Here is a 12,750-nt window from a genome sequence, read left to right as displayed (position 1 = left end):
GTTACTCCAGGCCCTTCTGGCTTTCATGACTTGGTTTGGGAAGTCTGGAGTGATTCTAATTGGTTTGCCTCTGAAATTCATTTGTTTTTTTTGTTGTTGTTGTTGCCTTTAAGATTCTCTCCATGGCTTCTGCCATTTGTCAGTTTGACTATCATGTGGTGTGGGGAATCTTTTATCTAATCTTGTCTAAAGGAGGTTCTTTAAGTTTCCTGTACCTGTGTATGAATCTATTGCTCCATGTTTGAAAATCCATGCCTGAAAAAAACCAAAACAACCCCAACAAAAAATTAATGCAACTCTACAAATAAATGACTATTCAGCAGACAGGGCCTCTGTGGTGACTCTCTGTGCAGATACCAAGTGATGGCACCTTTCCTGCTGTGAGTCTGGTTCTCTGAGTCTTTCTCAGTCTGCAGATGATCGGTATCAATGGGGCTGGATTTAGTGTCAAATGCAGGTCACCTTCCACACTTTCCACAGATTTGGAATCTCAGTCTCTCCCAGCCTCCATTAGTGGTGTATGCCTCTGAGACCACACTAAATTTAAGAGTCTCTGTTCTTCACAGCTAGGGCTGGGCTGGTCTGACTTCTCTCCATTCACCATGATTAGGGGTTCTGTGTTGATCCTGGAGATTCTACTAGTTGGGTCTAGTGTTAAGTGTAGATCTCCCTGTCACACTTTCCATTCATGCAGAGCCTGATTCTGTCTGAGCCGCTGCTATGTCCAACAGCAGACCCCAACTCCCACCTTCTTTGGGTTGAACCACAAAGTCTCAGACCCAGGGAGTTTATCATGGCATATGAATCTCTGAAGATGCTGGTTGGGCATTTTCCTGTGTTGAACCATGACTTTACTTAAGGTGTTATTGAGCACCACTCTGGATCCCTGGAGGGTGTGTTAATCTCATCTGCTACCACTCCTTCACTGGTTTGAACCACAAAGTCTCAGCTCCTTGGAGTTTATCACAGCTGCATGAGGCCCTGGGGTGCAGCGCTGCCAGTTCTCCTGTGGGGACATCAGTTTCACTTAGGATTTTGGGGCACGATTTTGATCTGGATCTCTGGTAGTGAGCTCGCCTGCCACTGTCAAGATGGCACTGCTGTGGCACCCTCAGCTGGCAGGTGGGGAGTTTCTTTTCTGGTGCTGAGCGCTGCTCTGGATGCCTGGAGGGCATGGTGAGCTTGCCAACCACTGCTGGAAGCTGTAGCTAGTGTTTGCACAGGTAGAACTGTTGGCTTACAACCCATCAGTTGCAGCAGCTCACTTCAGGTACTTGTTTTCCTTTTATCTCTAGAATCCGGTTCTGTGAGACAAGATGGCTTAATCATGGCTCCCACTGCAGCAGGGCAGATAGGTTTCTTTTCTGCTCTCTGGTTGTTCTTCTAATCTTTTTGTATGCCCCTTGTATTTACCATTTTATTCCTCTACTGATAGTATTTTCTGGTTCTGTAGAATGGTGTTTCTGAGGCAATTGAGATCAGGTGTTAGCAGGACTGGCATGTGCTGCTTTCCTCCATTACCATTTTTGATGTTTCACTTTCTGTGACAGACTAATCTCACATAATATAATGTTTTCCAAGCCCATCCATTTTCCTACAAATGACATAATTTGTACTTCTCTATTGCTCAGTAGAATTCTATTTTGTATATAATCCATAATTTTGTGATTCATGTTTTGATAGACACCTGGATTGGTTTTCTATAAGTTGGCTATTATAAACTGTGCTGCTATAAACATGAAAGCATATTACCATAATATTCTGATTTCAGTCTCTTTGAAAAAAATACGTAGGAATGTTAGAGCTGGATCATATGGTGAATTCATCCCCAGTTTTCTGAGGAGTCTATAAACTAATAACCCAATCAAGATATGAAAAAGCATGGTGGTGCACATTGTAACCCCAACATTTGGGAGGCTGAGACGGGAGGGTCCTGGTTTGCAGCCAGCCTCAGTTACTTAGTGAGGCCCTTTGTAACTTAGTGAGACCCTGTTTCAAAATAAATAATAAATAATAGGGCTAAGGGTGTAGCTCAGAGATTAAACCCTGGGTTCAATCTCTAGTACGAAAATAAAAGGAGTACTGAGTATTCACTATTTTTAAAATGTTGTGTTTCCTGTGTATATATTCTTTTTGTTTATATGCATTGTGAACTCTCTATTTTTTATTTTTTCTATACAATAGTATTTTATTTGATGTATAAAAACTTTTTAGTGTATTTTGTAAGTTGATGAAAAAATTTATATATTTACTATTTAGAAGATTAGATGAAATAGACATCTAATAAATGGTAAAACTTGTGCAATTTCAGTAACAATACAGATTACAAATTAAAATCACAATGGGTTATGTTTTTTGTGCTACAGGGAATAGAACCCAGGAGCATTCTACCTCCTAGCCACACCCCCAGCCCTATTTTAATGTTTATTTTGAAACAGGGTCTCACTAAGTTTCAAGGGGCCTCACTAAGGAGTTGAGACTAGCCTCAAACCTGCAATCCTCCTGTCTCAGCCTCCCAAGTATTGTGATTACAAGTGTGCACCAGCATGCTCAGCTCCACAAGGGGATTATTGTGTTGCATTAATTATATCAAATATGTCAAACATCTTATAATGGCAGGTATTAGTATGGATATAGAGCAAGAAACTATTATATACTGCTTCTGTTGAGTACAACTTATAACAGAATTAGAGGAAAATACATCTGTGAAATTGAATGGGTAACATAAAAAGTTTCTTTCAGTTAGAAAAACTCTTCCAAACCACAGATGATGATCTTTATTGAAATGAAAACAATTTTATTTTATTCTAATTTGTGATATTGCAGACAGAATTTTGTTTCTACCAATACAAATTATTTTAAATCTAAAACTAAAATATTTAAGTTCAATACAACATTCAGGGGACATGATAATTAGCAAAATAACATGTGTCTTTAATAATAGCATCATAAAAACAGATTAAGACACTCTACTTGTTCTTAAAGGAAAGGCAAAAATGCATGTGATAACTAAGGAGGAGAAGCACAAAGATATGTAAACAATTTGTATTAGAATGGCATTCTAAAGCAAATTACCTACCCTGTCACCAAGAACTCAAAGGGATTCTCACCATGGACAACATCTGCTTTGACCAAGCTGTCCACTGCTAATGTTTTTAACCAAAAACAATGCATGACATCTGCATCCAAATGTCATGAGCTGAAAAAGTGAACCAAATCAGAGCTAATCTTAATCTAGAGAATCTACATTAGCTACAGTAATGTATCATTCTGATAGATTAATGAACAGTAAAATTTAAAACTCAATCTTTTAATTCAAAAATTAATTTCAGTATTAGCCAAATTGCTTCCTAATTAACTTGGATGACATTAAGTTTTCAATAACAGCTTGTTTATTATTCAAAAATAAATATGTCCTTTAAATATAGTGTCAATATAAACTAAAGAATAGAGTTTCAAAAGAGTCAGTTTATTTTTTTAATTGAAAATGGACAAATAAATCATCCCTAATAGATCATTCCTAATTTTCTTTAAGTATGATTCTACTTTCATAAAATATTTTGTGTGTGTGTGTGTGTGTGTGTGTGTGTGTGTGTGTGGTACTGGAGATTAAACCCAGAAGCATTCTACCTCCATGCTATACCTCCTGTCTGATTTTTTATTCTTTATTTGGAAACAGGGCCTCACTAAGTAGCTGAGGCTGGCCAGAACTAGATCCACTTTCTCAGCTTCCCAAGTACTGGGATTATAAGCATATTTTCCCATACTCGGCTGTTTTGAGAGATTTTATGCTACTCATTGATGCTTTACATAAATAAAGAAAAGCATCCCTAGAGAACACATGAGTAGACCAAACCATACTTTGTTAGAATTACTGACTGTCCATTACTTTAAATTAGTAACAAATGTGTTCGGTGTGGTATACCTATTCCTATGCTACCGACTTTATATGCCAGAGTTTTTTCATAGCATTTTTCATCTCTGAATTTCTCAGGGTATATATTAGAGGATTCAACATGGGAGTGATAACTGTAAAAAACACACTCATTGATTTATCCACAGGAAAGGTGGAAACAGGTCTAACATAAATAAAAATACAAGGAACAAAGAAGAGGATGACCACTGTGATGTGGGAGCTGCAGGTGGACAGGGCTTTGTGCCTTGCTTCCTGACTGTAGGTTTTAAGGGAGTTTAGGATGAACACATAGGAGATTAGAAGAAGGGTTAAAATGACCATACACATCGCTCCACCATTGGCGACCACAGTGAGGCCTATCCAGTAGGTGTCAGTGCATGCAAGTACCAATAATGGATACATATCACACATGAAATGATCCATGACATTGGGACCACAGAAAGGAAGATTGTACACAAAGGCAAGCTGAACTAGAGAATGGGTGAAACCTCCAACCCAGGATATCACCAACAAGAGAATGCAAACCCGCCGATTCATGATGGTCGAATAGTGCAGTGGCCTACAGATGGCCAAATAGCGGTCATAGGCCATCACCACCAGAAGGAAGACCTCAGAGCCACCAAATAAGTGTTCTATGAAGAGCTGGCCCATGCATGCTGAGAAGGAAATTGTCTTCTTATCACAGAGCAAATCTATGGTCAGCTTGGGTGTTATGGCAGAGGAATAACCCGCATCCATGAGCGACAGGTAGGCAAGGAAGAAGTACATCGGGGAGCCCAAGGAGGGGCTGGCAATGACGGTCACCATGATCAGCAGGTTTCCCGCCATTGTCACAAGGTAGATGAATAGAAACATGACAAATAATGCTTTCTGTCCATCAGGATCCTGAGTGAGGCCCAGGAGGACAAACTCTGTGACATTGTTATTCTGTCCCATTTACTCTTCTAAAAGACTTGCTTCAGAGATGAGAGCACAGAAGAACAGGACCTGCCATGAAATTGTGAACAGCACATCCCCATCATTATATATATTTTTATATCTATTTTGTCTTTGTACATTATATCTATTTTGTCTTCTAAGGAGCACAATAAATCTTCTTGTGACTATTCTACTTCTTGAAAATTTTTGCTTGGGGCCTAATGGTTGGTGGTTCTTTCTTTAGGCCTTGGTTGATATTTTATAGAGATTTTTAGTCAAAGACCAAACAGTTATTTACTTATTGGCAGCATGTCCCTGCAATCCCAACTACTGGGGAGGGTAAGACAAGACAATAACAGGTTAGAGGCCAGCCATGGCAATTTAGTGAGATCTTGTTTAAAAAAAAATAAAAGAAAGAAAAAAAATAGAGCTGGAGATATAACTACACGTTAGAACGCCCCTAGGTTCAGTCTGTAGCATAGCCAAAAATACATCATATTGAAAATGATTCAGCAATGATGAACAAGGAAAAGGCTCCTGCTTTCAAACACCTGCTCTTTACTGGTGACAACAAACTCTAAATATATAAATGGACACACTCAGTCCTTTAAAAATGGTAGTGTTTGTGGGAAGTAACTTTACGACATGATTTGTATACCACCAAACATTACACCATTTTTAAAAGATCTCACTGAGTTCTGTTGCATTCCTCTGTGTCTTGGGTGGGGGTTAGTTTGTCATGTCTCAAAGGATACTGAATCTTTATGCATTTCTCATTACATTTCAATATACTGGACTTTGAAATGTATTAAATAATGACATGAGAATAAACATATGGATGCCTACAGCAATGACTTCAGCTGACTCATTTTGCACATTGAGAAATAGAGGGATTGAATTAGATCTCAGAATTCCTTCCAATCCAAGTAACTAAAACACTTGTAGTGCAACTAACTCTACCTTTTCCTATACTGGCAACATTTTTTTTCTATTTTAATATTCACATAATCAAATAAAATTCACGGGCCTATCTCTGCTTCTCAAAACACTTTTCAGTGGCAAATGGGATGTGATGACTGGTGTGACCAAATAATGTCTCTAAGCTTCTCACCCGGATAGGCTTCCAGACATCCTTGAAGAGACAGCACCTTCCCTGGGCCTCTGCTTCATCACTTTAGCATAGAGACATCCATAGCATCTGCTTCTTAGGGTTATATTTTAATTACATGTAAAGTGCCTAGAGTGCTGTTTGGCACCTGGTAAAATATAAATAAATCATAGCTAATTACAATGTTCTTAAATGTTTCACTGTGAGCATTATATTAGAATAAAGTATTAGGGTCTCTTAATTTAATAAAATCATAGACACAGTCCAAGATATAGAAAATAGTATACCTGTAAGTCATGAAACACATTTTGTGTGGTACTGGGGATGGAACCCAGGGGCAATATACCTCTGGGTTACTCCCCAGCCCTGTTTTTTTATTCTTTATTTTGAAACAGGGTCTCACTGAGTTGCAAAGGGCCTCACTAAGCAGCTGAGGCTGTCCTTGAACTACGATCCTCCTGTCTCAGCCTCCCAAATGCTGGGATTACAAGTGTATGCCACCACGCCCAGCTATAAAGCCCTTTTTGGACATAGGATAAAATTATCTTATTATTTATCTTATTATATATAAGTAAAAGTAGCATTTACCTGTGAAGGAATGAGCTTAGTTGATAGTAAGAAGAAAGATTCTGTTCCCATGGGTTTGGTAATTGTTGAAGAATGTAAGGGTACAGTGTAGGCTATGGCAGCATATGTCTGTAATCCCATTATTTGGGAAGCTGAGACAGGAGGATCCTAGATTAGAGGCCAGCCTCAGCAATTTACCAAGATTCGCAGGAACTTAGTGAGAACCTGTTTCAAAAATTAAAAAAAAAAAAAAAAATTGGGAGGCTGAGACCAGAGGATGGCAGTTCGCAGACAGCCTCAGCTACTTAGTGAGCCCCATTGCAACTCAGTGAGACCCTGTTTCAAAATAAAAAATAAAAAAATAGGGCTGGGGGTGTAGCTTGGAGGTAAAAATGCTCCTGGGTTTCATCCCCAGCACCACAAAAAAAAAAAAAAAAAAAAAATTTAAGCAATGCAGGTATGGCCGGGTGTGGTCGCGCACGCTTGTAATCCCGCGCTTGGGAGGTGAAGACAGGAGGATCGTGCAGGTTCGAAGCCAGCCGCACTGGCTTTAAGAGACCGTTTCCAAATAAAAATATAAAATAGGTCTGGGAGTGTAGCCCTAAGGTAGAAGGGCTTCCAGGAACCCCAGTACCACCAAAAAAAAAAAAAAAAAAATGCAGGTATGGCTCTGAGATAGAATGCCCCTGGGTTTGACACCTAGTGCCAAAAGAAGAGTACAGTGAGTCTATTATAAAATCTTACTTTCCTCGAAGTTTAATTTCCCTAATCAACAATGCTGTATTTCACCAGGATAAACCTCCTCTTGGTTGGCTAACATGTGTTTGTGTGTATGTGCATGTACGTGCACCAGTGAGCATGCAAGTCTAGGGGCATTCCACATCTGAACCTCAACAGAAAGCCAACAGCTTCATTTTATTTTATTTTATTTTGTGATGTTAGGCATTAAATATATGGATGTTCTATCTCTGAACAACACCAGTTGCTGAGGACCTCACTAAATTGTTGACACTGGCCTTGAGCCTGCAATCCTCGTGTCTCAGCCTTCTAAGCACTGGGATTGCAGGGGTAAACTATCATGCCTGACTTTATTTTTTACTTTGAAACATGGTCTGGAAAAGGAGGTTGGAGATTGGCCTCCAACATGCAATCCTCTGGTCTCAGCTTCCCAAATACTGGAATGACGGGCTTGAGCCAGTGCTCTCAGCTCAATTCAATAATTTGTATACTAAAAGGGATTATAAAAAAAATATGCTTTACAAAGCCAGGCATGGTGGCACATGCTCGTAATCCCTGACCTTGGGAGGCGGAGACAGAAGGATCTCTCAGGTTCAAAGCCAGGCACAAGCTGGTTTAAGAGACCCTGTTTCCAAATAAAAAAAAGTATAAAACAGGTCTGGAAGTGTAGCCCGGAGGTAGAAGGGTTTCCAGGAACCCCAGTACCATATATATATTTACAATTTAAGTCATTAAAGATTTGCTACTATAAGAATCAAAACGTAGTATTACTGGCTTTCGATCTAAGCCACTAAATGTATACTTTTCTAGAAAAAAGTAACATAGGCTTTTAAATATATATTTAAAACAATATCGTAAAAATACAATACATAATAACTTACAGTAACAATGTTATAAAACCCTATAAGTAACAGTGGATGAGGTATTTCCCTGAGCCAGAGTTTCTCTGTTACCAAGATAAATTCCCATATAGAGGGCTACATAAACTACATTATTTAATGGAAGACATAAAGTATTCAAAAACACTAACATTACTTACATAATTTTTCTCTTTTCAGCCAATTACAGTGAAGCAAACAATAAAGACTTTGAAAATTCATAATCTATGTGTCTTTCTCTTTAGCTCTGTACCTAACAAGGCAAAGGCCGGCATTTGACTTGATGAAAGAACTGGTGATACAGGCTCACAGGTACAAGCATGAGTATTAGTCTTTTCATTATTCAAATATCATCTTACTTAGGCCACTTCTTTCCTAATTAAAAAAAAAAAAACATGTCCTCAAATCTCCACAATTTTTCATCCCAGGAAATTGAGACTTTCCACAAACTTCTTTAAGCAGTGATGGATAGAACAAGACAGGGCATCCAGAGGACTACACACCAGTTAAATACAGAATCCAGAGAGAAAAGCATTTGAGTTTTCTGAAACCTCCTAGGTCAATCTAACAGGAAAATTATCTATCCATTTATGTATACGGTTATACTCCATGACACTGTTACATTATCACTAAAAATAGATTTGTTTGTTAGAATACTTGGAATGAATTCAAATGAAGCAATCTCCTCTGAAAAGGTTTAGTCTCTTGGACTGTCCCTAGAGGAAGATGAGTAGGGTCTTGCCAAAAAAGAGTAGATGACTGCCAAGTACCGTGAAAGACCTCAAATATGAAAATAAAAATTCCAGAGTGTAATGATTAATAGACTATGAGTTACAGGTTGTGAAATATTCAAGTAAAATAAATAATTCTTAAACCAGTCTAAAGGAGAAAACAGCCCCAGTTTCCTTCCAGCCAACCCAGTTAACAATGGCCTCACTCTAATTTTTAGGGTCTCTACTCAAAAAACTTTGGTTTCAGAGCAAGGAACTTGGAATCAGAGAATAGCTGAAGTCCACCTTCTAATTCTTGAAAAGAAAAGTGATCATGATTCTGCACTGTTAGTTGTAATGGAGGCTTTTGGTCAGGTGAAATTTGTACCAAAAGAATTATAATGATCTCTATTTATTAATTGAGTCTCTCAATTTTAATCCAATAGACAATAAATTAAAATGAAGATTAATACATGGGCTTGAATTAAACTGAAGAGCTTCTAAACAGCAGAGGAAACTACCAAGAACCTCAACAGAAAGCCAACAAAATTGGAGGTTTTTGCCACCTACTCCTCTGATAGAGAAATAATATCTAGAATATACAGAGGACTCAAGAACCTCATCACTAAGAAAAAAATAACCCAATCAAAAACTGCATAAGTAAACTAAATAAACAGTTCACATGAGAAGAAATTCAAATGGTTAAAAGTGTATTAAAAATGTTCAACAATATTGGCAATTAGTGAGATAAAACTACCCTGAGATTTCACCTAACTCCACTTAAAATGGCAATCATTAAAACACAAGCTACAAGAAATATTGGCAAAAATGTGGAAAAGTAGGAACTCTAGTACATTGTTGATGGGATTGAAAATTAGTGCAACCATTTTGGAAAACAGTATGGAGGCTTCTCAGAAGAATGGGAAAGAACCTACTGTATGACCCAGCAACATCACTTCTGAATATCAACCCAAATAATGGAAACCAAACTACCAGACTAATGCATATATATCTATGTTTCTAGGTACACAATTCACAATTGTAAAACTATGGAATCAGTCTGTCCATTAACAGATGAATGGATTACAAAACTCTGGTATATGTACATAATGGAATTTTACTCAGTCATAAAGAAGAAAAAATATGCCATTTGCAGGTAAATGGATGGAACATGATGCTAAGTAAGATTAGTTAGTCACAAAAAGTGAAAAATTGAATATTCTCCCTAATATGCAGAAGCTAGGGTGAAAATTGGACAGAGGAGTAACTCTAGACAAAGGAGGAGAAAACATAGATGAGCAAAGAAGATGACCTGAGGGGGATGGGAGAAGGGAAGAGAGAAATCCCTAATGCAAATGATGTACATTCACTAATATATCAGAGTCGATCACTGAGCCAACCATGAGAAGGAGGGAGAGGGGAGGAAATAAAGTGGGAACTTTGGGAGAGCTAAATGAGTACTGACATCAAGAAGTATGAATAAAATGCACCAAAATAAAATGTTAAAAATATGAAAGAGAAAAAAATTCTAACAAGTGAACAGTGCTTACAGGCTTTCTCTGTTACTATCTTGTTACTATCTTAATTGGTTCCACTGACCATATGTTATGGTATGATTAGATATGGACTGGATCTTTTGTATCATTAATACCTTAGATACAAGATCATATAAATACATATCTTAACCAGCTAACAATCTTCATCAGATAATGGAGTCTTCAACTTAAAAAACAAATGGATCAAATCCAGCAACTCCAAATGCAGTATGTATCTCTTCTTCTAAGATTGAACCCTAAGCAATGTGGTTAGTGGTAAAATATGCATTTATGCATCTTAAATTCTGAAGAAGTGTATGATATAATCAATGTTACTATGGCATAAATTATGGTTGCAGAATAGAGGATTTCCCTTGAATTAAAAAAGTGCTAATGCTTTCTATTTATCTAAATGAAGTAAAGAGCATTTGCTAGGTCAGTTGATATCTCTGAGAGCTCAGATTCAGAATTTATTTACTCCAGTAAGAAACATTGAAAATATTAAGTGTTCTAGGTGTTTCCTCCAAAACACTGTCATCCACAGTAATTATCCAAAACCCATAAAGTATTGTCAAAGTAGAACATTGGTCCTACACTATATATCTTCTATAAAAACATAAGTGGTCTGGTTGGACCAAATCACCAAATAATATAAGCAATAAGATCTAGAAAAACGTAAAACGCATGTGCTTGAAAACATCAAAAACTAACAGGTAACGAAGTCTCTGCAGGGTCAATATTTTGAAGGAAAGTTAGAAAGAAGAATTGTGCAGTTTGGAGTCTCTTTTCTCAAATATATGGAATATTTCTGGTGTGTGGTACTAATAAAACCCTGGGGAATTCTACCATTCATGTATAATCCAGCCTTTTTATTTTGATTCTGAAACAGGGTCTCTCTGAGTTACCACAAGCATATCAGTCTCAAACCTGTGATACTCTTCTCATTCTACCAAGTACTGTGATTACAGGTGTGCAACACCACACCCAGCTCATAAAGAATATTTTTTCTTTTTTATTTTATTTTTTTATTGGTGCACTGTACTAATACATCTTAATGGGGTTTTAAAAATTGTGTAGACATACATGCACGCATCACCCAGTTAGCCCCTACCCAATCCCCACCCCATTCCCTCCCCATCCTTGGCTTAGTGATTGACCTTAATGTGTTTAAGTACATCATGTGCTTTAGAGAGCTTCCTTCTTTCCCCCTCCCATCCCCACGAAAGAAGTGACCAATAGAAATGAGAATTATGGAATAAATAAACATGAATAATCACTATAGGTAGTATTAATCAGTATAAAAAACAATAAGATAGATTACAACCAAAAATATGATCAATTTTACTTAAAAAGATGAGCCAAATTTTCTCTGATAATCAAACAGAATTTAGTGGTAAGAGCATTGCTAAGGAAACATTGGGACAGGTACACAGTAGAATTTTACTCAGCCATAAAAAAGAACAGAGTTACATCATTTATAGGGAAATAGATGGAAATGGAGAGAATTATGCAAAGTTAGATTAGTCAATCACAAAAAAAAAGAAATCAGATGCTCTTCCTAATATGCAGAAGCTAGGGAGAAAATGGGTCATAGGAGGAACTCTAGACAAAGAAGGAGATACTATAGATGAGCAAATAAGATGTCCTAAATAAATGAGTGTGATGGGAGGGGGGAAGAGGGAAATTCCCTAATGTTTATGATGTACATGCACAAACATATCAAAGTCAATCACTAAGCCAAAAATGAGAACGGAGGGAGGAGGAAATTTGGTGGGAATTGGGTAAGAGCTAATTGGGTGATGTGTGCATGTATGCCTCTACCATCATGTACCCCATTACATCTGTATGACTACAATGCACCAATAAAAAGTTTTAAAAATATAAAAAATAAAATTTCTCAACAGGTAAAAAGCAAGGAAATGCTATACATTGGTAAGTGTAAGTAAAGTTACAAGTTTCTTGTCCTAAAAAAAAGAACAGAAACATTGGAAATAACAGGATAAAAAGATGAAAATATAACAATAGAATAAACTGCATTCGTCCTGTTTAAAAGAACACTGTTTCTATATAAATTGTATTTTGATAGGGATTACACTGAATTTGTAGATCACTTGATTGTATGGTAATTTGGACCATTTTTGTTATGCTTATTAAAGAACAAGGGAGGTCTTTGATCTTCTCAAGTTCTTTGGATTTTTTTCTTTAATGTTCTGTAATTTTCATGGTTGAGGTCCTCTTCCTGACTGAGTAGATTTATTCCAGAGTATTTTTAAATGTTATTGTGAATGACATTGTTTTCCAGGTTTCGTTTTCAGTGAACTCATGTAGGTATATAGAAAAGCTAATGATTTTTGTGAATTAATTTTTAATTTGGCTACAT

The 12,750-nt window shown here is 37.2% G+C and overlaps 1 protein-coding gene across 1 annotated transcript; it reads right to left on the bottom strand.

Moving 5' to 3' along the window:
* Positions 1–3,931: 3,931 nt before the first annotated feature.
* LOC308259714 (olfactory receptor 4A16-like) lies at positions 3,932–4,852 on the bottom strand (the record flags this gene model as incomplete). Its single annotated transcript, XM_080690928.1, has 1 exon — positions 3,932–4,852. One exon carries the CDS (start codon positions 4,850–4,852, stop codon positions 3,932–3,934), a length of 921 nt encoding a protein of 306 aa, XP_080547054.1.
* Between the last annotated feature and the right edge of the window lie 7,898 nt (positions 4,853–12,750).

Source organism: Muscardinus avellanarius (assembly GCF_963383645.1).
Source record: "Muscardinus avellanarius genome assembly, chromosome: 1".
Classification (NCBI taxonomy): domain Eukaryota; kingdom Metazoa; phylum Chordata; class Mammalia; order Rodentia; family Gliridae; genus Muscardinus; species Muscardinus avellanarius.
Note: the sequence above shows the minus strand (reverse complement) of the source record. Positions and strands in the feature narration are given on the sequence as shown.